The sequence below is a fragment of the Poecilia formosa genome, unplaced genomic scaffold, assembly GCF_000485575.1.
Source record: "Poecilia formosa unplaced genomic scaffold, Poecilia_formosa-5.1.2 Scaffold551, whole genome shotgun sequence".
In the NCBI taxonomy this organism is placed as follows: Eukaryota; Metazoa; Chordata; class Actinopteri; order Cyprinodontiformes; family Poeciliidae; genus Poecilia; species Poecilia formosa.
In genome coordinates this window covers 1-21,915 of record NW_006800490.1, presented here as the reverse complement: position 1 = coordinate 21,915, position 21,915 = coordinate 1, and the positions used below count along the sequence as shown (strand labels likewise).

Sequence of the window (21,915 nt, the reverse complement as noted above, 5' to 3'; positions counted from 1 at the left end):
ATGTTTGTCGTTTACCGTCCCTGGAGTCGACAGCCTGGACAGGTCATGATGATCCACTTGTACTCATCAGCACAAATGTTATCTTAATGCTAGGCTTTTAATGGATTATTTGAACAGTTAATTTAACAGGGCAGGACAAATTTACAAAAGAACAACTGTAATATATTTTGGAAAGTTGAGATCTGACATTTAAATTCAACATTCACGTGTATCAACGGATATTTAACCACTCTTATTAGCAGAGTTTGGCTATCTTTTCAGTACTTTAGGTCAAGGATAATTCTAAAAGATTCAATATTAGCCTCATTTTTTAATTTTAAAACCAGTTTGAATGTGTCTGGAATCATTTTCCAGTGGATCTGCTGCACTAAAACAAAAAACCCAGCATTTTTCCGAGTACGTTTGGTCTGGTTTCTAATGCAAATATCTTAGTACGCCTGGAATAAAACAAAACTAACCTAAAAGTAACTGTTCAGAAAGAAATATGAGATTGTTTTAAATCATTATATCTTTAATATTGATCAAAAAGTACCAGTTCCATTGGTAGATTATTTCACTTGTAACAAGGGAAAAATATCCTGCTATAAGTGAATTTATTTGCTAATTATTGACCTAAAACAAGCTCATATTTCTTGCTGAAAAGTTGCATGAAGCGTACTAAGATTTAGTATTTTTGCAGATTGTCTATGCCGTAACCAGTATCCCTGTTAGCAGATTAATTAAATAAACTTCTGGGTTTCAAAACTTCCTCCTGGCTCATCCAAGCGTACTTCCTGTCATCGTGGCTCAAACGGCTCAAACTTTCTTATTCCTCTGGAAGGACATTGTCTCTGTGGAAAAACTCAGTTTAACCTCAAACATTTACCTGGATTAATAAACAGCTACTAATTTAAATCTTAAAGATATCTAGCTACAACGTCAACATCAGTCCAGGACGATGCTGACGTTGTAAACTCAAACTCTGATTGTTCTAAAATATACTAATCTGTTTTCCACCATCTGAGTTTGATGGTGGAGACTTGGACTCAGCTGAGTAATCAGTGAGGATTGTGATCATCAGCACACATCAGAACTGGGTTTTTAATGTATAAAGCTAGCTAACATTAAGCTGTCATTAGAAACATTGAATTTATTTAACTGCTAAAAGTTCTGCTGCGCGATTTGGGTTACCAGAAAGCAGGCAAATGTTTGCAGGTGGAATTTAAAGTAAAAAAAAAAAAAAAAAAAAACGGGTTTATTGTTTGTGTCTAAAAGAAAAGTTTTGATTCTGATGAGATTATATGTTTTCGTATTGACTGCATGGAAACTGACATGCTAACTGCTTTGCTGTTTGTCTGTGTAAAACATGGCGGACGGTTTTGATCTGCATCTTTTTCACTGCTGGCAGTGTTCAACAATCAATGCTGTTAGATGCACTTTTGAATTTGAAAGGTAATTTTCTCCAGTTTTCTCTGCTCTTCTGCCCTGATGAGTCATTTGTTTTTAAACGGTGCATCAGATGCAAAGCAAACATTTTTTTCTCTTTTCTGAGTAAATCTTGAACTATAAATATCAACAAAAAGTTTGCATTTAATTTGAAAAGTTTGCTTAAAGTATAAGTTCTCCCCGAGAGAGATACAGAAATCACCGTCTTTATTCCCTCGATGTGTTTAAGTAATTACCTTTTAATCACCTGAAATTTGCTTGTTTTTGCCTCCCTGTCACTTTGTTTTTAGCAACAGGGAAGCGGCTCGTTTCGTATTAATCTGATTGTGACTCCTCGTCTTTTGGTGCATTAGCTGTGACTAATTTACATACCTTTTAATTTGAGGTTCATTTGTTAACACAGGCACTTTCCCACACACTCTGCCACTGTCTGTATGTGTCCCACACTTCAACAATCAGTGAGTTTCAGCGGAAGACGTCCTCGGAGGAGAAGACGTTAACGAGCAGGGACTCCAGCGAGCCTGCCATCTTTGAAGTCTCTCTCTCAAACACAAATGACTCAGCTATCTCTGAACTGCTCGCCCTGTGACTAATGGCGTTGCACCGTCTCCTTTGTCTGCACATTTCCACAAGGCGCGAGCTAACACACACACACACACACACACACACACACACGCACACACGCATGCACGCACACCCACTGATAAGATACAGCAGCGGTTTTAATGATATTCAAACACACAGTTGCTCAGTGTCAACCCAGGAGACTGCATCGTGTGAGTCTTTATCTAAACACACACGGCTCTACTTACACAAAATTAACAAAAGTATGTGAGCTGGGGGCGATGATTAGCAGCGATTCTGTTTAACTAATTCTGACTCGTACAGCGAGCCGTGGAGGTGAGCTATAAGCTGCTTCTTGCAGGAAACACTGAGGGAGACAGATTAAATTGTACCGAGATTCGTTCTGCTCTCCGGCCTCCACCTGGAAATGAGCTGAAAAGTCCAGATATTAAAAAAAGAAAAAGACAAAATATATCAAATAATTTACTTCAATGTATAGCTTATATTTCAAATATTTCTCCTAATTTTGATTAATTCTCTCCAAATTTGAATATGGCATAAAACTAGTAGAAATCAGAATTTCAGCACAAAAACATCAACCTGCTGAAACTCATGTACTGAACAGTGGATGCCAATACTTGGTCTGGGCTCCTTTTGCATGAATTACTGCATGGACGACATCAACTTCACTGCAAAAAATACGAGCTCTAACCAAGTATATTTGTCTAATCGTTAGTTCAAATGTCTTATTACACTTGAAATAAGACAAAATAACTTACAAGAAGCTTTTCAGCAAGCAAGACGGGCTTGTTTTAGGTCAATAACTTCTTAATATTGATGAAAAAGTGCTAATTAAAAGTGAGATCTGCCAGTGGAACAAAACATTTTAACTTATAAAACAGGAAGAAATGTCTTGTTCCACTGGATTTCCCACTGGGAAGCTTGGAGCAACTCCACTACTCCCAGTTAGAACTTTTGCACGTTTCAATATGGCCGCTTCTCTCATCCAGAGTAGTAAACTGTGGTGGAGACTTGTTTATTTTACAAGACACACACGAGTGTGTCTGAAATCAGTTTTACATGTAGCGCCTGCAACTCTAAACTGGACAAATTAAAAGTGATGTTTGCTTTTGGAAAGTAAAGTTTAAAATGATGTTTAAAAGCTTTTGCTAACAATGTTTATGGGCGCCGCCATTTTGAAATCTCAACGTCTAGAACTAGAACGCTGTTACCTCACATCTGACAGCAAATCCAGGTGACAAACCGGAAGCAGCATTAACCCGAGGACATTTTTCTAACACACGCCCTCTTTTTTTCTTGCACTAAACCTTCTCTGATTACGCTTGGACGCTTCCATCCATTGGTTGTGCAGATAAGAACCAGTTCTGACTTCGCTGCCTTCGCTGTCTTTCTGTTCAGTTCGTGGGTCGTAAGGCAGGACCGATTCCAGCACCGACTCCTAGCTGGTCGAGAGCAAAGAACAGCTTTCATCAGGAGCTGGAGTCGGTTCATAGACACTAACGATAAAAGTTCTGACTTATTTCCCCTTTATCGACCCAATTAAAGGAACAAGAAGTGCAAAAGTAGAGCTAGCACATCATACTGTTTATGGAGGCTGACGCAGCGCAGAGAGCAGCAGGTACCATCACTATTTACAGCTGAACCTATAAACCCAGTTTGACTTCATATGTAAACTTTGTCATGTCTCCTCATAACACCAAGTTGCTTATGATATCTGAGTGAATATGTGGAAATATGAATATCTGTGGTGGTCTGCGTCTCCCTGCACTGCAGTGGCTCTCAAAGTACCAACCCACTTTTCCAAGTCTGGCCATATGGGTCAGACCTTCTCAGTGAAGATGCTTTGAAAAACTAAGACGTCATAAATCCTGAACATGTTTGACCCGCTGCAGTCTGCCTACGGATCACACAGACCTCGCTGAACCGGATTTCTCCTAAGAGGAGCTCGATGGAGTGGATTTTTCTTCAGATTTCAATGCAACAAAGTCGCATCTTACAAAGTGCTTAGAAAAGTCTCAATGAAAAGATAGATTGTGGACTGTTTTTAACCAGCAGTCCAGATAAATTGGATCCAATTCAATCACGTATGCGTGGCGATAGGCACACATGAATACGACACATTTTCTTCCACCGTCAATGAAACATATTGAAGACTAAAAGCTGATATTGATTCCACAGCAGATCCCATCAGCTGGAGGAATGTAAGCAACATGTTGCAGCTACTCTAGTTTGAGAATGAATAAAACAATGAGTTTATTTTCTTCAGTCAGCTCCAGCTTCTTCTTTGGGGGTTTGATTTGCTTTGTAAGGAGTGAAAACTGAATTAAAATAAGAGCAGCTAAAAGCAGTCTGTGGGCAACACTCCATTTGAAGGGCTGTGCAGAAGACAAACATGAACAAGAATGTTGGTTGTCATGAAGTGTCATTCGGGAAATCATCAAATCAAATGAAATTTTATTTGTATAGCACCTAAGCCGTTCAGTTATTTATAAACAGGAGTATTTTAAAGTCTGTTCTGTCAGTGTAGGGACTTTAGATCTGATGTGATGTGCTCTAACTTCCTGGTTTTAGTCAGAACTCCAGCAGCAGCGTTCTGACTAAAACCAAATTGGTCTTTTTAGGCAGGTCTGTGAAGGTACTGAACAGTAATCAGTGTGACTAAAGATAAACGCATGGATGAGCTTCTCTGCATCTTGAGACATTAGTCCTTTAATCCTGGAAATGGAAATGTTCTTCAAGGACAACATTTTACGCAACGTTGCATTAAAACTTCCATTAAAAGTGTCAATATTTACTGAATGACAAACATCCATGAACTCCTTCATGTTTGTCTTATGCACACCCCTTCAAATAAAATGTTACCAAATCGGTGTAATACTAGAGAGTTACATTGGTTGGCTGCTTTAGTTTCTCTGGAGGACTTGGTTTCAGATTCAAGGCATTTCAAGGTTCATTTGTTTGTAAAGGCTTTCTGCAGGAAACGTATGTATGTTTTATTTTGGTTTTCCTAAATCCTCTCACGGTGTTTAATCCCAGGTGCTGAAGTCCCTTCCACGTATCGAAGGTCGTCCCGGCGCCTCTCTGTCACCGATGGACTTCAAGGCCCTGGAGGACGGACTCCGAGCCGCGCATGGGGATGACATCACCCCGGAGGATGTGATGTCAGCAGCCATGTACCCCAAGGTGTTCCAGGAGTTCAAGGAGTTCACTTGTGAGTGAGCAGCCCTGCTGCCGGATCAGTGTTGGCTTTTAATTCAACCCTTAGTTCTGATGTTTTGCGACTGTAGCTGGAAATACATTAGACCACTGGCTGGAAAAGATTTTGTTTGGCATTTTAGAGTCGGCGCTTGTGAATGATTCAGTTGGATCCAGGCAGCTCCGGCATCATTCAGGTACCTGGATTAACCTCGGCTTTATTGCAGTGTTCAGAAGAAACCACCGCTGCTCCTTTACGAGGCTCGATAATTAGCCCGAGGTGTTTTATTCACAGCTTCGCTGAAGAATGTACACGGCCACAGAGCTAATCTCATCTGAGTTTCTGCTAATTACACCTCCGGTTAATAATATTAGTCTCTCTTTTTTCCCACACCGCATCTGCTCCCAGCCTCTTTGTGTGATTATGACACTTCCATGTAAATGTTAAGGTAATCTAACAACAATACAAACTTTTAGGCCCGCTTATTTTATCTCCTTCTCTGTTCATTCAGCTAACTTTGGCCCGGTGGACTGCCTCAGCACCAGGCTGTTCCTGGATGGACCCAAGATTGCAGAGGAGTTTGAGGTATCTTTAGATATTAACACACTTGTTATATCATCTGCAAGCTAAAACATTTAATAAAAATCTTACGAAGGTATATATTTTCTGTTTGAAGGGAATTTAGATTGTTAGGCCTTGCTATAAATCAGTGGTTCTTAACCTGGGTTCGATCGAACCCCAGGGGTTCGGCGGAGCCTCTGGCGCGGTGGTAAAGACACACTTGTGTAAAGTCGTGATGACGCGGCGCTTTGGCATCACTTCCTGCAGAGGATCACGTTACATTGCTGAGCCAATCAGAGCTGCGGAGGAGCACTGATTACCAAATTCTGTAGCTTTCGGTGTACTTCTAAATCTAAACCTTAGTCGCATCTTTTTGGGCCTGCTAGTGCCTCTAGTGGTGTGGAGTGGTAACACAACTAATATAATTACATTACTAAATCAGAATACCACAAAGTCTTTATTTATTATTATTAATTTTTCATCATCTTAATAATGTAGAGCTAATTAAATGATCTAAACAAGACCTTAAAGTGGTTCCAGTTTCTCTCGATGGTCAACCTGTTGAAACTGTGTCAAATTTTAAATACCATGGGTCGTTCCTGGACAGTCAGCTCAACTTTGCTGAAACACTGACTATATTTTGAAGAACTGTTCTCAGAGAGTCTACCTTTTAAGAAGACTTAGTGATCTTAAGGTAGATCACCCCTATGTCTTGAATTTGGGGGAGAAATCCTATTTTATTTATCACTACAGAAGGGTTTGGTGAATGCGCATATGAAACTGGTGGGTTCAGTACCTCAAAAAAGGTTAGGAACCACAGCTATAAATGGACTTTATTCTCTTGTGTAGCTCTGTTTCATGGTTTTGGTCATAATTTTTAGATAAAAAGTGTATTGTTTTCACTCCTGAAGGTCTTATAATGTGCTTGAAACACAAGTCATACATTTTAAAAGACGGTTATCTCTGATAATGACTGTGTAACCTTTCTATTCATCTCTGGTCATGTAGGTTGACTTCACGACAAACACACTCAGGTTCACTGTATGTATTAAAATAAACAGCAGCTATAGGGGCAGCTTCTGCCCCTATAAATTAAGTAAAATATAATTTAGAAACACTACAAAGCTACATCTACCCAAAGTTTGTAGAGAATATTTATATTTTTAGATTTTATAACGCTGTAAAGGACTGAGAAGTCTGGAGAATTGCGCGAATGTGATAAACTGCAAGAAACAGCAAGTTAGGAGAGATTGGGTGAGAAAAAACTAATTTACACTGACTTGTTAAGATTGCAGTTTGTCTGCTCTATATTTTGTCGTGGGTGGAATATAGATTGAAAAGGGGACACAATATCAGGTCAAATTCCTTTTGCATATAAATAGAGGAGCAAAGGAGTAAAATCTAAAACTTTCCTCTTGATGTATTGGCATCTGCAGCCGGCCTGGTTTAACCTTTACAACTGAATGAACTCAGCAGAAATATTCTGCAGACTTTTGATTCTGACAGAAAGTTCCTCTCTGTACTGGGCTTTTTTTTTTTTAAACCAGAAAGTGCAGCCCAGTGGGGGGCATTTCACAAGACTGACAGCAGAGAGCTGTTTGATGAGCAAAAAGTTACGACTGAAGAGTTTAAATCCAGACTGAAGAAAGAGCCGAACAGAGACAGACAGCTGGCGGTAACCTGAGCAACAGACAACAGCGACTGCTGTTTTTAGAGGATGACGACGGGCGTCCTGGGGGGCAGCTTTAGAGAGCAGCAGAGAAAATGCTGGGAAAAAGGCTCAATATTGCTGAACATTTTGTGGTGAGGAGGTTTAAAAACAAGACGTACAGAATGGTGGCAACTGTAGAGGAATAAAGCTAATGAGTCATACAATGAAGCTGTGGGAGCGAGGGTTGGGTCAGAAGTGAGGATCAATATGGTTTCCTGCCCAGAAGGAGACGATATTTTTACTTTAAGGACTCTGATGGAAAAGTACAGAGGAGCCGGAGCGGCTTTGTGTCTGCAGATCTAGATGTGGTGTTGCATAAGGAGGGCTGGAGTAGTAGCAGGCTGAAACGATTAATCAGATTAATCGATTATTGAAATGCAGCTCTGGATATATAGAGCCCACTGCACTGAAAACCTCCTGGTTATTCCACCAAATATTGATTTATGTGTTAAAACATCAGTTTTGTTGTTTCTACATGAATGTGAACTTGTTTTCTTTACATCGTTTGAGGTCTGAAGGTTCTGCATCTCTTTACTTATTTTGACCATTTCTCATTTTCTGCAAATACTAAATATTTGCTTGTAATTTTAGAGACATGCTGTCAATAGTTCATAGAGCAAAAGAACAATGTTAACTTTACTCAAACCTATACCTACCTATAAAGAGTAAAATCATAGAACTGATCATTTTAAGTGGTCTCTTCCAGAGCTGTAGTTGTCATTTAATTTAGTATTAATTTACTAAATGGACTCAAAAAAGGTTAACTGCTGAAAGAACGCCATAGTCAGAGTAGTAAGCAAACCAAAACTGTAAAAATGAGCATTTAAGATGGAAACCGTCTTTATTAGTGAATATATTCTACACAAAACTCCTCAAGTCACAGTTTTAGCTTCACGTCATTCAAATACTGTAAAAATAAACAGATTATGCTATCCAATTATTATTGACTGAGTTTTTCACATGGTAGAAGAATGTTTTAGTTGTAGATGCATCCTTTGCTACAAATAATCAAGCTAAATGGATACTATGTTGTTGCATTTTCTTATTTAAAATGGGAATTTAAGTTTATTATTTGCATCTTTTAATGCATTTCTTATATTGTATAAAAAAGGCTTAAATAAATCTGGTGGGAAAGCATCATGGATCGACTCTTGAATCAGCTGTTTCGGTTATGTTTTTGTGGTCGTCTGACGTTTTCCACCTTTAAATAAGATAAAAAATAACAGTAATAAATATCCCCATGTATCACAGCTTTGGTTTCATTTCTTTGCATGTACTTCAGTTTAAATAAGAGAGGCAAATACAAGTGATTAAAATGCACATTTAGCAGGATTTTTGAAAAAGCGAGGTTCTGAACTCGGCTGCAGGGTTAGTTGAATAATAACAACCTTTCCCCTTCGCTGTAATATCATGAATATTTTTTGTTTCTTTTGCTGAAACCAAAGTGAAAAGCCCTGATGTTCACCGATGTTCATCTGCATTTGTGGGAAAGAAAAACCATGAAACCATGACCTTTGTGCTCTCTGGTTGCCTTTCACAGCATTCAGAGAGCTCATCTTTTCAGCAGCATTAAATAACATAATGAGGAAAACGCATCATTCAGCTCAAAGCTGCGGCTCCCACATGTTTCCTTTGATTCTTTTTTAAGTTCTCACTGTGTTCGCGTGGAGAGATTTTACTCATTCTGAGCGACCGAATGGTAACAGTGTTTAATTACAGGCTCGTTTCGGCAGACTGGCTCTGATGTTCATTGATTCTTTGTTTATGAGGACTGAGGCAGCTCTGCTTCCACTCTGTTTATATGTTGGTGTTGCTAATTTAGGGTAGATAAATACGCCGTTCTCCATTTTCTTCCCTAACAGGAATGACAACATAAGAAAATATAATTTCAAACAGTCTCATCGTGAAAATTAGATTTTTTTTTTTAGATTTGTTTCTTCAAAAAGTGAATCTCTCACAGTAAACAAATGTTTTAACGTTTTTACTTTACCTTTTAAAGTGGTTTTTAACAATTGCACCAATTTAAAGTAGATTTCAGGTTATTTTACCCAAATAATGGTGAGAAATCTTGAACTGTACACCAGGAGAAAACGAAATGCGTTCTGGAGGACATTTTTTAAAGCCAGAAATATAAGAAAATTGTACAACTTTATTAGAATAACGCAAAATTTCAAGTCTCTTTCTACTCTTTTACGATTTAAGGTTATTTATGGATTGCTTTTCTACAAGGTGTGAACTACTTTTGATGATTTAACATTTTGTAAAATATTTATTCTCTCCACAGCCTCAGTTACGATAACATTAATTAGGTTTTTGTTTACTGCAGCAAATGATGTCAGAAAGTTTAGATTTTAAAGTTTTAAAGCAGATATTAAAAAGCCTTTATTTTGTTCATAATTTTAAAAAACCTTATTGCTGAGCTGCTAAAAGCTTCAGATTTATCAAACTCCTCAGATTTATTTTGGTGTATTTATGATAAATGTGTATTTTATTTGGTAGATTTTACTTCTAGTAGCTTATGAATGTGTTGAAACCTGCAGGAATAATTCACCAGGATATTTCCAGTGAAAGTGAAATCTGTCCAAATCTGAAATATTTATATGAATCAAACCAGAACTGGATGTTTCTACACTTTAAAGAGACTCTTTAAAACAGTTTGTGAAATGATAAAATAATGATAAACTTGTACTGCTTTGAGCAAAACTGAATATTTGGATCAGTCAAACCTGAACCAAATCATTTTTTAATTTCTACAATAAATTATGTACAAAAAAAACCCTTTAGATTTCCCAAAAAATATCGCCAATTTCTCTTTTCGGTGTAATAAACCAAATATTTTGTCTCATCATTCAGATGCAGTGCGTTGTATCACTGCTTCGCCTGAATTGCATCGTATTCTGTTCAAAACGCAATAAGTCGCAGTTATTCGTGGATTTAGTTTGTGTTTGCGTCGTCTTTGGAAATGTGCGGTAATGCCAAACCCAAACATCTGACCTGCATTTCACTGAATCTGTCAAACACGCAATATTGCGAGTAAACATGTTGCTGCAATGTTTAAAAGTTTAAAATAAAAAGGAAAAATATGTTGTCACCGCCTAAAAAAAAGTTTTATTTTGGAGTCATTTCCAGACAAAATATCCACATCTGAAGCCAGATGGACTGTAGCAACACATATCAGTAGTTAAACTTATTATCTTCAATAATACACAGATTAAAATCACTGCCGGTGTCAGGTTATCTTTAAAAATTCTGTTTTTCACATGACTAAAAACCAGCTTTACATTTTTAAGACTTCTTCATTTATCTGAAAAGTAATGTCAATTAAAAACAGCATTTAGTTTAAAACAAGCAGCATGAAATTCTGATTTAACTCCTGCCTGCAGGCTCATGGTCTTATAATCATTTTAAAGCTCAGTTAATTACAGCAGTCCAATCGTCTACAGTAAATATTGGATCAAAGTCCTCTGATTGCACTTTTTCTTTACAGTATTTTGATCACTCTGAATCTGCGTGTTAAATATTGATGACCCGGTGATCAGAAAGCTGTTAATCCGAGCTAACCGGCTCCGAGGGGCCGCCTGGCTCAGCGCGGCTCCTCTCACGAGACGGTGAAGTGTGAGCAGACGCATCATGTAGGTGGCGGTGTTTGTCAGGTTGCCTGGGTAATTATTAGGCGCTCCTAAGAGAGATGTTTATTTCTGCGGTGGAGCGTGGCAGCTTTTGCAGCGCTGGCTGATTTGTTGAACCGCAGGAGGTCGGGACAAAGCACAGACGGAGAGAGATAACACTTTGCTACCGAGACAGGCTGAGTGGTTATCAGGGCAGATTTAAGGAGCAAATCTTTTTAAGCACCGCACTACAGTGGAGGCAGGGAGCTGCTGATGGCCTCAGAGTTGTGTGTAAAGAAAGAAAAAGCTCTTTCAGTAATCCTTTACTTACGTTCAGCAGTTCATTTCAAATCTCAACACTGGGCTGCTCTGTTTTTGTGCTGCACGAACGCATTTCAGACGTATTTCTGAAAAGTTTTGCAGAGTAATCTAAATCTCATCTCTGCTTCCTTCTGCCAAATTAGGTTGGCTCAAACCTCGTTAGGCTCACGAGCCAATAAACATAAATTGCAACACAAACACCGTACAAACACAAACTTTTCCATCTAACCAGTCTGGCCCCATTGGTGACACAGATCTCTATCATACTGCCAAAATAAAGCAGAAGGTTACAGGAAACCATACCTACACTGCAAAAATACAATCCCACCAAGTGTTTTTACCCTCTAGTTCAGATGTCTTGGTACACTTGAAGTAAGACAAGATAGAACCTTGTTTTAAGTCAATAATTCCTTAATTTTGATGGAGAACTACAAGTACAGATTATTTCATTTTTGACATGGGGAAAAATGTCTTATAATAAATTAATCTGCCAGTGGAACTAGAACTGTTCAATATTAAGGACTTACTGACTTAAAACAAGCCAGTATATCTTATGAAATATTTTTTCTTATTTCAAGTGAACTGAGATATTTGCACTAGAAACTCGACAAAATTACTTAGTAGGATTTTGTATTTTTGCAGTACAGAAGCATTTTTCACAATAAGGACTCCAGTTTTTTTTTTTACTTTAAAGGTTGGAGTTTTACAGAAAACCCCAAAACTTTATTTTACATTTCAATTCCTGGAACTCTCTTTTGTGAAAATGTCAATTCAACAAAGGTTATAATTTTGTTTACATATAAAAATGGATACAGTGAAACATGTATACTTTAAAATCCCTACAAAATCTCTTATAACTGCATTTTTTTAGTAGTTCAAACATTAAACACAGCTTGATATGAATTATACGCACAGTAGAAACTCTTAACAAAAGCTAACATCAACGGTTTTCCTTGTGTCCGATCTTGGAGGATCAGCCAATCAGCATAGAGGAGAGTAAATGCTGCTCCTGGATTGGCTCTTTTGAATTCACCAGCCAGTAGTGTCAAGTAGCATTGCTCCTGGCACTTAAGCTTCTCCAGCTGCATTTTGTTTTTAATATTTTAGATATGCTCTATGAAAAGAGTCACACTCCAATGGTTTTACCCAGAATGGCTTCGTTTCCATTTCACAGGAAAAGTGAGACTTATTTTTATAATAAAAATAAAGAGCTCTTATCTATTCAAATGTCTTAGAAGTCAAGTTTAATAGAAAATCCTAAATATTTAAAAGTAGGCATCTGTATCTGTATCTTGTTTAACCCCAGAGAACATGAATAAATATCAGTAAATATGGAAACGATTAAATGCAGTTACTTACTGATATAAATAACACGTTTTATTTTAAGTCTGTGGTGACCTGAAGGAACCCTTTTCAAATGGAAATGTTTTTCAAGAGCAATATTTGTGTTTGTGGGACTATAGATTGATACTGTTGTAAATTATTAATTTAGTAATCGAGTAATCTATCGATTGTTCTTACGATTAAGCAACAAATCAAATAAAAAATTTGACAAAGTAAAATATTGGTAATTTCTACCATATCAGCGGTATTAATATCGGATATCAACATCGGCCCAATTTTTCATATTTGTGCATCCCTACAATTACTTTTCTGTAGTTAGAAAATTAACCTGTTACAATAATAGCTCCATTTTTAAGTTAACCGGGACAGAAATTATACAAAAATATGAAATTATATTCAATTTAATAGTAGAGCAACACTTATAAAAACGTCTATAAACCAGTTTTTAGTTTATGTATTCATCTTCAGTGAATTTAATAGATGAACTCTCACTTTGCCCAGACATTAATAGTTTGTCTGTCCATGTTAGCGCTGGGATTTGGCTCCTTTTGTCATACATAAAACTCATCTACCAGCTCTGTACCACGCGATGAGCTCCGTCACTCATTTGTTGTGACCGGGAAGGTCCATAAAGCTACACTTGAGTTAAGCATCAACTACAGAACAGCAGCCCACCATGTTCAGTGTATCTGCTCACCTGTATAAATGCACCCGCTGCGCTCTTCCCCACGGTTCGCTCTGAGCTGCCACTAGGCAGCAGCTCTGGGAGGAGAAAAGCTGCCGGGCTATATAAATAAAATTACCTGCCAAACTCCAGGCATCATGCCAGTCAATTTAAGATTGCTAATCCTTTAAGCAAAAAAAAACTATAAAAACCCAGACATTATCAATCAATGAAACCCAGAATGAACTTAAAAATTGGATAGTGTGCTGCTAATGCAACATCCAACTCGGAGGCGGAAGTAAGAACGTTGCGCAACATAATCAATCACCTGGCAAGAACACAGTGCTCTAAATGATAAATCGTAATTTAACGAAGCTTCGAGGCAGACAAATTTGCCCCAAGGAATTTTAATAATGGAGGTGCTAGAATCATTCGAGGAATTGTTACAGCCTACTATGAATGCTGTGCCATGCCATGACAAATAAGTAATAAATATCTTTTTTTAAATCAACATCACAATTGTACCACAAAATATCGCGATAAAACTCTAAAGCCACATCGTTTTGTTAGCAGCTAAACATTTCTACAGTCCATCCATGGATTCTTGCATTTTAGGCTGAACAGCTCTAGGTATTTAAAATTCCTGCAACGCCTCTTTTACATTACTCTGATGACAGCCCTCTCCATTATCATTAACCCACACATAGTGTACATGTCGCACAAAAAGGACAAAGATCACTGAACCATCTGTAACTGCTACGCTGATGACTCACAATACGAGCAGAATAATAAACGCAGGCTTTCAGAAGCAGGGACAGACTTGTGCACACCGTGACTCTGAAGGCAGCCTTTCTCTGCCACAGGTAACGCAAGTCATTAATGAAATCCTATCAAAGACCAGATTCAAGCTCTATCTGAAAGTTGTAGCCTCGATAAGCAGCTGAATGTAACAGATTGGAGCCGGGCGCTCGGGGGGCCTCTTTAGGTAAATGCTCCCAGCATGTGAGGCCTGTATATAGACGCCACAGATGAATCACTGATATGAAACATGCATGATGCACCAGGGATGCTGTCAGGAGGCGCAAACAGGAGGCAGGAAAAACTGGAGGATGATTAATCATAGCGATTTTAAAATCATTAATGATTGCCTGATTTATTGAAGAGATCAAGTGATAAAACGATTGCCATCTTATCTCTTGTTGTCTGATAGTTTAATGTGTTTCAACTTCAACTATTAGACATTAATTCTAAACATAAGGAGCCTTAAGAAGCCTTTTTGGTCATCGATCATTATTTAAATTAGGAGCAGAGGTGACGTCACACTGTGTGAGAGATTCAGCTTTGCAGTTTAGTATTTCAAAACATGAACAGATTGATCAGTGTTGACATTTTAAACCGTATTAAACATCTTGTAATAAAAGGTTTAAATAATTTAGTTGAGTAAGTTTTTAAAAGTATATACTGTTATTAGTACTTTCACCACACTGTACTATTGACATTAATTTGAGTAACAGTAATATAAAGCATAATTTAGAGGAACGTTTGACACTCTACCCACTCCTACAGCAAACATTTCCATGAGTATTACATAAAAAATGTAAACTGTATTTTTACTCATTGGTTCCCTCTTTTAAATATAGCAATAAACCCAAAGAAATTTATAATAAAGTTTTATATCATAGCGAAAGCCGTAACGCTCCACTTGTGAAAGTAATAAACCTGTTGAGCTTCTCTATACAGCACTCAACATTTTTTACTGCCACCCTGGCAGACGCATGTTAAAATAAAAAATATGTATAAAAATAATGTTCTTTGAACTTTTGGTTTTTATAGAGAAATTAGAATGTACTATAACTGGAATAAACAGGTCAAAGCTCTGCAAATCAATCAGAAGTTGGCTACAAAGTTCCTCTGTGAATCTTTAATTTCAGCTTTTTTATATTTTCTTTTCTCCTATCTGAGTCCTAAACTTTCCCATATGCGAGACTCTGTATTTTAGTTTATTTTTGGGGTTGCTCTTGGCAACACAGAGGGGTATTAGCAGCGACATGCTGCTAATGGCTATTGTAAAGGCATATCAATAACTCCTGATGCGTGTTGTTGCTATTGTCTGTGGTTTTCAGTCAGCTGCACTCGGACTCTATCCTTCAGATTTTATAACTCAACATTTGTGTGCACTTTTTCCAAAATAGCAAGCTGAGAATGTTATTTAGCTTAGATATTCAGATATTTTATAGCGTTTACTTTGAAAAGAAAGAGAAGCTACTGAGCGAGTAGCTAGTAGCTGAATGTGCCTGTCTCAGAAATACAGCTTTGGCTCATTAGGCGATTCATTTAGCAGAAACGCAGATTAACTCTTAGAAAAGGAGAAGTGGTAATTATGAAATACTAGAAACAGATTCCACCTTAACCTTTTCCCCCAAGTCTGCTCTACAACCCTGACTGGAGGACTTCTGTCAGCTCGCTTCCTCCACAGAAATAGTGATTTATTGTCCGACAGCTCTGTTTGCACTGAGAGCGTTGATCTGTATGCAGGAAGCAGAAGGCTGCACTGTGTAATTAGCATATCTGCAGCGGGGCTACAGCATCGCCGGGGTTAGTCATCATCAGAAACGCGGCACGATTTCCAGGACGTTCAAAGACATCAAACCAGACAGACAGATTTGCCCTCGCAGTAGGAAAACATGTCAAGTGCTGCTGTGGGCGTCAGACCGCCAGCTTCATCTGTAAGAACTCGTGTCTGGCGCCGGTCCGTTAGCGACGGGGTGCAAACTTCTCCCAACAGCTTCACCTGAGACGGGAGAAGCTTTGTGTTCACCGTCACATTAGAGCAAAATCTCTGCGTGATTCCAGCTGCATCCCGATGAATACGAGCGTCACTGAAAAGTTTCTTTCAGAAACTGAAGCTCATGTTGTATCGATCAGGGGTGTCCAAAGTGTGGTGCGGGGGCCATTTGTGGCTCCTGAAGTAATTTTGTCAAGTCTTGAATGCTAAAAATTTGACCATCAAAATAGGAAAAAAAAACTGACGCAAAAGAAATCTGTCTCTCTATCAATAAGGCAACACTTAAGTACCCTATTTATGCTTTGGATCTTTATTGATTAAAAAAAGTAGATTTGAGCAGGTAAAAAAAAGAGGAAACAAATTTTTAATTTAATAAATTTTGTGGCCTGAGGGCAAAAAGATTGGACATGACTGATCTAGATTGATCAAATAAAATTATTTATTAATTAACCAATACACAAATGTCATGTTATCGTCTGCAGATGACGCTAATTGTCATGGTGGGTACGTTATGTTTATAAAAAGATGCTTTTTTTAAAAAGAAAGTTTAGTGGAAGGAAAAAGTTTGGATTTTAAGAAAGGTGAAAAATGAACAGGTATAACTGGATTGAGAGGCAAATCCCATCTAAAAGTAAAACTCTTACAGGATTCATGGAATTTTGTCAAAAAGACGACGTAACCATGGAGATGAGCTGAAGGATGCAAAGTTATTGAATCCTCATTCTGTCCAAAAACAAAAACAAAAATCCTCAAACTTCATAATCAGGGAAAGCCATATGAAGTCATTGCTACAGAAGAAAGTTGTGTGGAAGGAAAAAGTGTGGCAGAAAATGTGCAGAAGCCTTTAGTTTCTAGTTTTTAATTTGTAAGGCAAAAACATCATTAACCAAAACGAACTGGCTAATAATGCTTCATTGTGTGTGATAAACATGAGCTTCACTACAAATTGAATAACTTAAATTCCTCTCATGAGGCGCTCCTGTACAGCGTCTGAATAGCTGCTCTTATTCCTGACAGGCTTTTACCCGCTGCTCTCTGATGTCAAACAAAGGAGTTGGAAAGGAAGACCGACAATCCCAGAGATAAAGAAACTGTCAGGCTGGAGGAAATGAAAACGTCTCTCCTGTCTTTAGCTGATCTGTAAACAGTTTCCTTCGACATGTAGCGCCGTCGCCTCAGATAAGGATATTACTCCGTCTTTGTGTGCTGACACAAGACGCACCTTTTGCCTCTCTGGTCACCGCTGCAGGTCCCCCCCGTGACGTTTACGTCTTAATTTATCCCTCCCTGAAACGTTTTCTGATTCCCTCTGAGCGCCTCTGCGTTTGTCAGGCCTCCCATGTGTCACCGTGTTGTTGTTCTGCTACATCTTTACTATCGAGCTCCTTCATCGACCCATTTCAGCTTCTCTTTTATCAGACGTCCGCTGCTGGCTTGTTTTTCCTCCCCCTCCCGCCATTCCTGACCCTTCTCCTTTCTGTTTATTTCAAGCTGCCTGCTTTCCATTGATATTCCAAGCTAAGAGTCGGTGCAGACAGAAATACTCCCCGCTGCAGATCTGCACTGATCTCCATTTTTATTACGCCTCTTTCTTTCTCTCTTTGTCTGCCTCATCTGGTGGCAAACATCACTGCTACTTTCTGAAACATCCTTTAATCTGAACGCTTGTCCGCCTTTGGGTGTTTCTCCCAAACACTTGGAACGTTTTGGCAAGGACGATGCATGTCGCCTCCCTACAGCTGTTCCCATTAAGACTGCACTCTGCATCTGGAGTGTTTGCAACATTTGAGCCTTTTTAGTGATTGTATAGTATAGTCTGATGTACATGTTTAACGCTGAGGACATTCTGCTAATTCACGTGTCAAACTCGAGGCCCGTGGGCCACATCTGGCCCGCCAGGTTCTAGACTAAACATTAAATATTAGCAATCAAATCTATGCAGTTTTTATCGGCCTGCTGCCAAATTACATCAATTAGTCCCTCCAGTTTCATGTGAATTACCATAGAAATTCACGCAAAGTCAAAAATTATCACGAATAATTGGGAGTGTATTGCAGATTTTTCTCAAAAATTGTCAAAAACTTTCTTTCTTGTACTAAACAGCTGCCTCAGATGTATCTTGATGTCGCATTATAGTCCATGATCTATAGAGCAAGTAATAAAAAGTTGCACTTATCGTCATAAATAAGCGCAAATATTTCCAAATTAGTACCACAAACACTTTGATTTTCACTGCGAAGAATCAGAAAAAGAATAACGAAATCTAGTTGTTGCATTTTATCAGTGACGTCTCATAACTCAAGCTTCACTTAAAGCATCCCAAACTGACAATTCTGCCTCTGTGCTTCAGGTTGTACAGGTTTCTTCCTGGAACCTCATTGTTTCTGTTGACCATGTGGTTCTGTGAGCTATTACACATTATTGACTGAAAAGATGTTCAATAATGTTTAATTTTAAGAATTCATTGATATTTTATCAGTTTGTGAACAGGTTTTATCAGCATTCTGGCACAACCGGCCCTTTAAGCGCATCACATCAAAGTTGTTCTTTCTTTTCCTTAAACTAGCTCATCTTATGATCTTGTAAATTGGTGCAAAGGATTCTTAAATCTAGTAGGTTAAAGTTTAAAATCATTTATATTCATCCAGAAAGATTGTTTCTGATAGGAAAATATGATAAAACAATGTAAAGAAGGATCAATAAAAAAAAGTGGTGTCCATTGTTTTATCCTTAGTGTGGATCCAGTAGTTTTGAAAGCGTGTGCAGTCAGAACGGTCATGTCACATTTTCCAACTTTTACGTCGTTGACGTGTCAAACCAGATGCAGTGGTGGTTCTATTGTCAAAAAAAGTTTTGTGAAATATACTAATTTTGAAATTAGAAAAATTTGAAAAACCTCCTTATTCTACTTCAGAAACTTTTTATCAAATAATGTGAGTTTTTTTCACAATTAGCATGTTTCCATTCAGTGAATTCATTAATGTAATTCCAATTTGTGCAATTTTAAGGTCAGTGTGAAAACAGCAAGCCGTGCAGATGGAAACGATGGAGGTTTTAATTTATCGTCGACGTATTGATTATTGCTCTGGTCTCATCTCCAAGCAAACCTGAGAAACCTCCAGTTAAAACTGTTAGTTTTGATCATTTTTCAAAATGCTCTGAATGGATTAAACTTGAACAGAACTTCAGGGTTGATGGATTTTAATTGTGCAGTAGTAAAACACAGAAGCTGCTCCAGCAGAATGCATCAGAGGAACATGTTGCAGCAACGCCACCACCGACGTTGCTCTTTTCTCATGTTGCTAACTTCTTTTTTTAATCTCTTTCCAGCAGCGGCTGCAGCGGTGCCGCAGTGATTCCCGCTCTCCGGCACGATCTAATTTCTGCCTCCTCTCTCTCGTTTCTGCCCAGGTGGAGCTGGAGAGAGGGAAGACCCTCCACATCAAGGCTCTGGCGCTGGGCGACCTGAACAAGGGCGGCCAGAGGGAGGTGTTCTTCGAGCTGAACGGCCAGCTGCGGTCGGTGCTGGTTAAAGACACCGTGGCCATGAAGGTACGGAGAAAACACGGCGGCCATGATGAACGGCCAAGGGAGTGCAGAGGGTTTATGGAGATGCTGACGGATGGCGGCGGTCGGAGGAAGGATAAATGAGGGATGTCTGATAGATGAGACGGCAGAGAGATGAATAGATCTCTGTGGGTGAACTATTAATAGACGGAGGAGGAGAAGGCTCTTTATTCTGAGGCCTGACCGTGTGAAACCACACCAACGCAGGGAACCACTAATTTTTATTCATGGAGACAAAAGCAGGACTCCGGTCGACTTCTGTGTGTTTGTCTCTCAGCTGGAGGTCAGAAAAAGATCGAATTTATATTCTTTATTTTCAAAATACGTTCAAGTTACGGTACATGTCTTTGCATTGCACGTTACGCACATTTTGAATAATTATTTGATAAAAGTTAGTTGTAAGTTAGTATTGTTTTACTTCAAGTATAGATATTTTCACTAGAAACTAGGCCAACACTACAAAGTAATCTACAAGGCTAATATGTACATTACTTTGTTTTTTTGTGTTGGGGCATTTTAGCTTATAGATGATGTTTGTATTGTTTTCTGCTTCTTTCTATTGCTGTTATGCTAAGTCCTGCATATTTACATCGATGCTTGATGCTAAAATACTGATTAATATGCATTGTTATAATCTGAAGTGTGGATGGAGGCCCAGCAGCTGGGAGGATAAACGGAGTCAGGCGAGTTCAGACGACTGAGCGGACTGATGAATCACACTTTTACTGCTTTTTTCCAGGAAATGAAGTTCCATCCCAAGGCCCAGAAGTCCATCAAGGGTCAGGTGGGGGCGCCGATGCCGGGAAAAGTGCTGGAGGTCAAAGTTAAAGTCGGATCCAAGGTCAGTTCATAACCGCTCAGTCAGGATTTCTGACACCTGGGGTTGAGTTATCCCTCGATCTTTGATCCATCGCTCAAGTCGCAGCTTTTGGACCCGTTCTGCTCTGTGATGTTCCCAGCCGGGCCGCTCATGTTGTTAGGAGGTATTTGAGGTAGATGTCACCTGCAGATCAGGAGCAGCTCTGGTGTCAGAACGACTTAGAGAGACTTCAAGCTTTAGTTTGTGCCGTTGTGTCAGGATTTCTGCTCCAGCACTCCTGACGTGGTGATCCTTTTCAATACGACTGACATTTTCACAGTGTCAGCTCAGCTGCACCAATGTTCGTCTTTAGTTTCCAAACCACAAAATATGTTGTATGTGACTGGAAACAAACAGGAAGTTCCTGAAAACGAAGGGACTGCGGCTGTAGAAATGCACCAATCAGATTCAAATCTGTCCATTTTCTCTTAAACTAATCCACCAATTAAATATTAAAAACAGATTGGTGCTTAGAAATAATAATAAAAAAAAGATTTTTTAAAATACATTTATCAAATTTATCTTAAGAACTTCCTTTTCATTTCATGATTGCATCAGAAAATGTGTTAAATGACCTTTTAGGAGCTGAATGATGATGTGACCCGATGCTTTTAACTCCTCAATTTTAATACCTCGATTAAAGAACCTGCAAAACATTTTTTCCCTCTTTTTCAGTTCTTTGAATAAAAACAGCAGAATGGTTCAGACTGGACTGGGCCAGGTTAAATGTCAGAAAACCCCAACGCTTCATCTCAATTGTCCATTTTCAAATTCATTTTGTTGCTAAGATGGTTAAAGTTGGTGTATTTCTAAACCCAAGTTTTATGTTTGCAGCATTTTTACATTCTCAGGCTGACGGGGGTTTCTCCAAAGGTCATTAGAGTTGAAGCCACACGTTTTAAATTTGTTAAAACAGGAGAACTGTGGTGGCGCAGGGGCAAAGCACAACCTATGTTTTGAGGCCTTAGTCCTTATGCCGGTGGTCGCAGGTTCGATTCCCGACCTGGCAACATTTGCCGCATGTCTTCCCCCTCTCTCATAACCCTCCACTAGAGCCAACAAAACCTTAAAAAAAAAAATTTAAACATATTTTGGTTTCCAGAATCATAACCGGTCCTTGCTGCATCTGCATATACTAATGGAAGGTTGAGTGGAAGGAAAAAGTGTAACATTTGTCATTTTCAGCAGCACATGGCACCTGGACACACTGCAATAACTGAAACCAACTTTTCTTAATTCTGAAAGACTCAAAGAACACAACAAAATGTATTTAAGGCCTAAACAAGTAG

General features: G+C 38.7%; 1 protein-coding gene across 1 annotated transcript in view; it reads left to right on the top strand.

Annotated features, from left to right (window-relative positions):
- Nucleotides 1–21,281, top strand: part of pcxb (pyruvate carboxylase b) — a 74,920-nt gene extending 53,639 nt beyond the window's left edge. The window contains exons 11-14 of the mRNA XM_016665164.1: nucleotides 5,047–5,221; nucleotides 5,718–5,791; nucleotides 19,612–19,752; nucleotides 20,507–21,281. Of these exons, the coding sequence (XP_016520650.1) occupies nucleotides 5,047–5,221; nucleotides 5,718–5,791; nucleotides 19,612–19,752; nucleotides 20,507–20,620 (504 nt within the window). The 3' untranslated portion in view covers nucleotides 20,621–21,281. The remainder of the gene's footprint in view (nucleotides 1–5,046; nucleotides 5,222–5,717; nucleotides 5,792–19,611; nucleotides 19,753–20,506) is intronic.
- The last annotated feature ends 634 nt before the right edge of the window (nucleotides 21,282–21,915 follow it).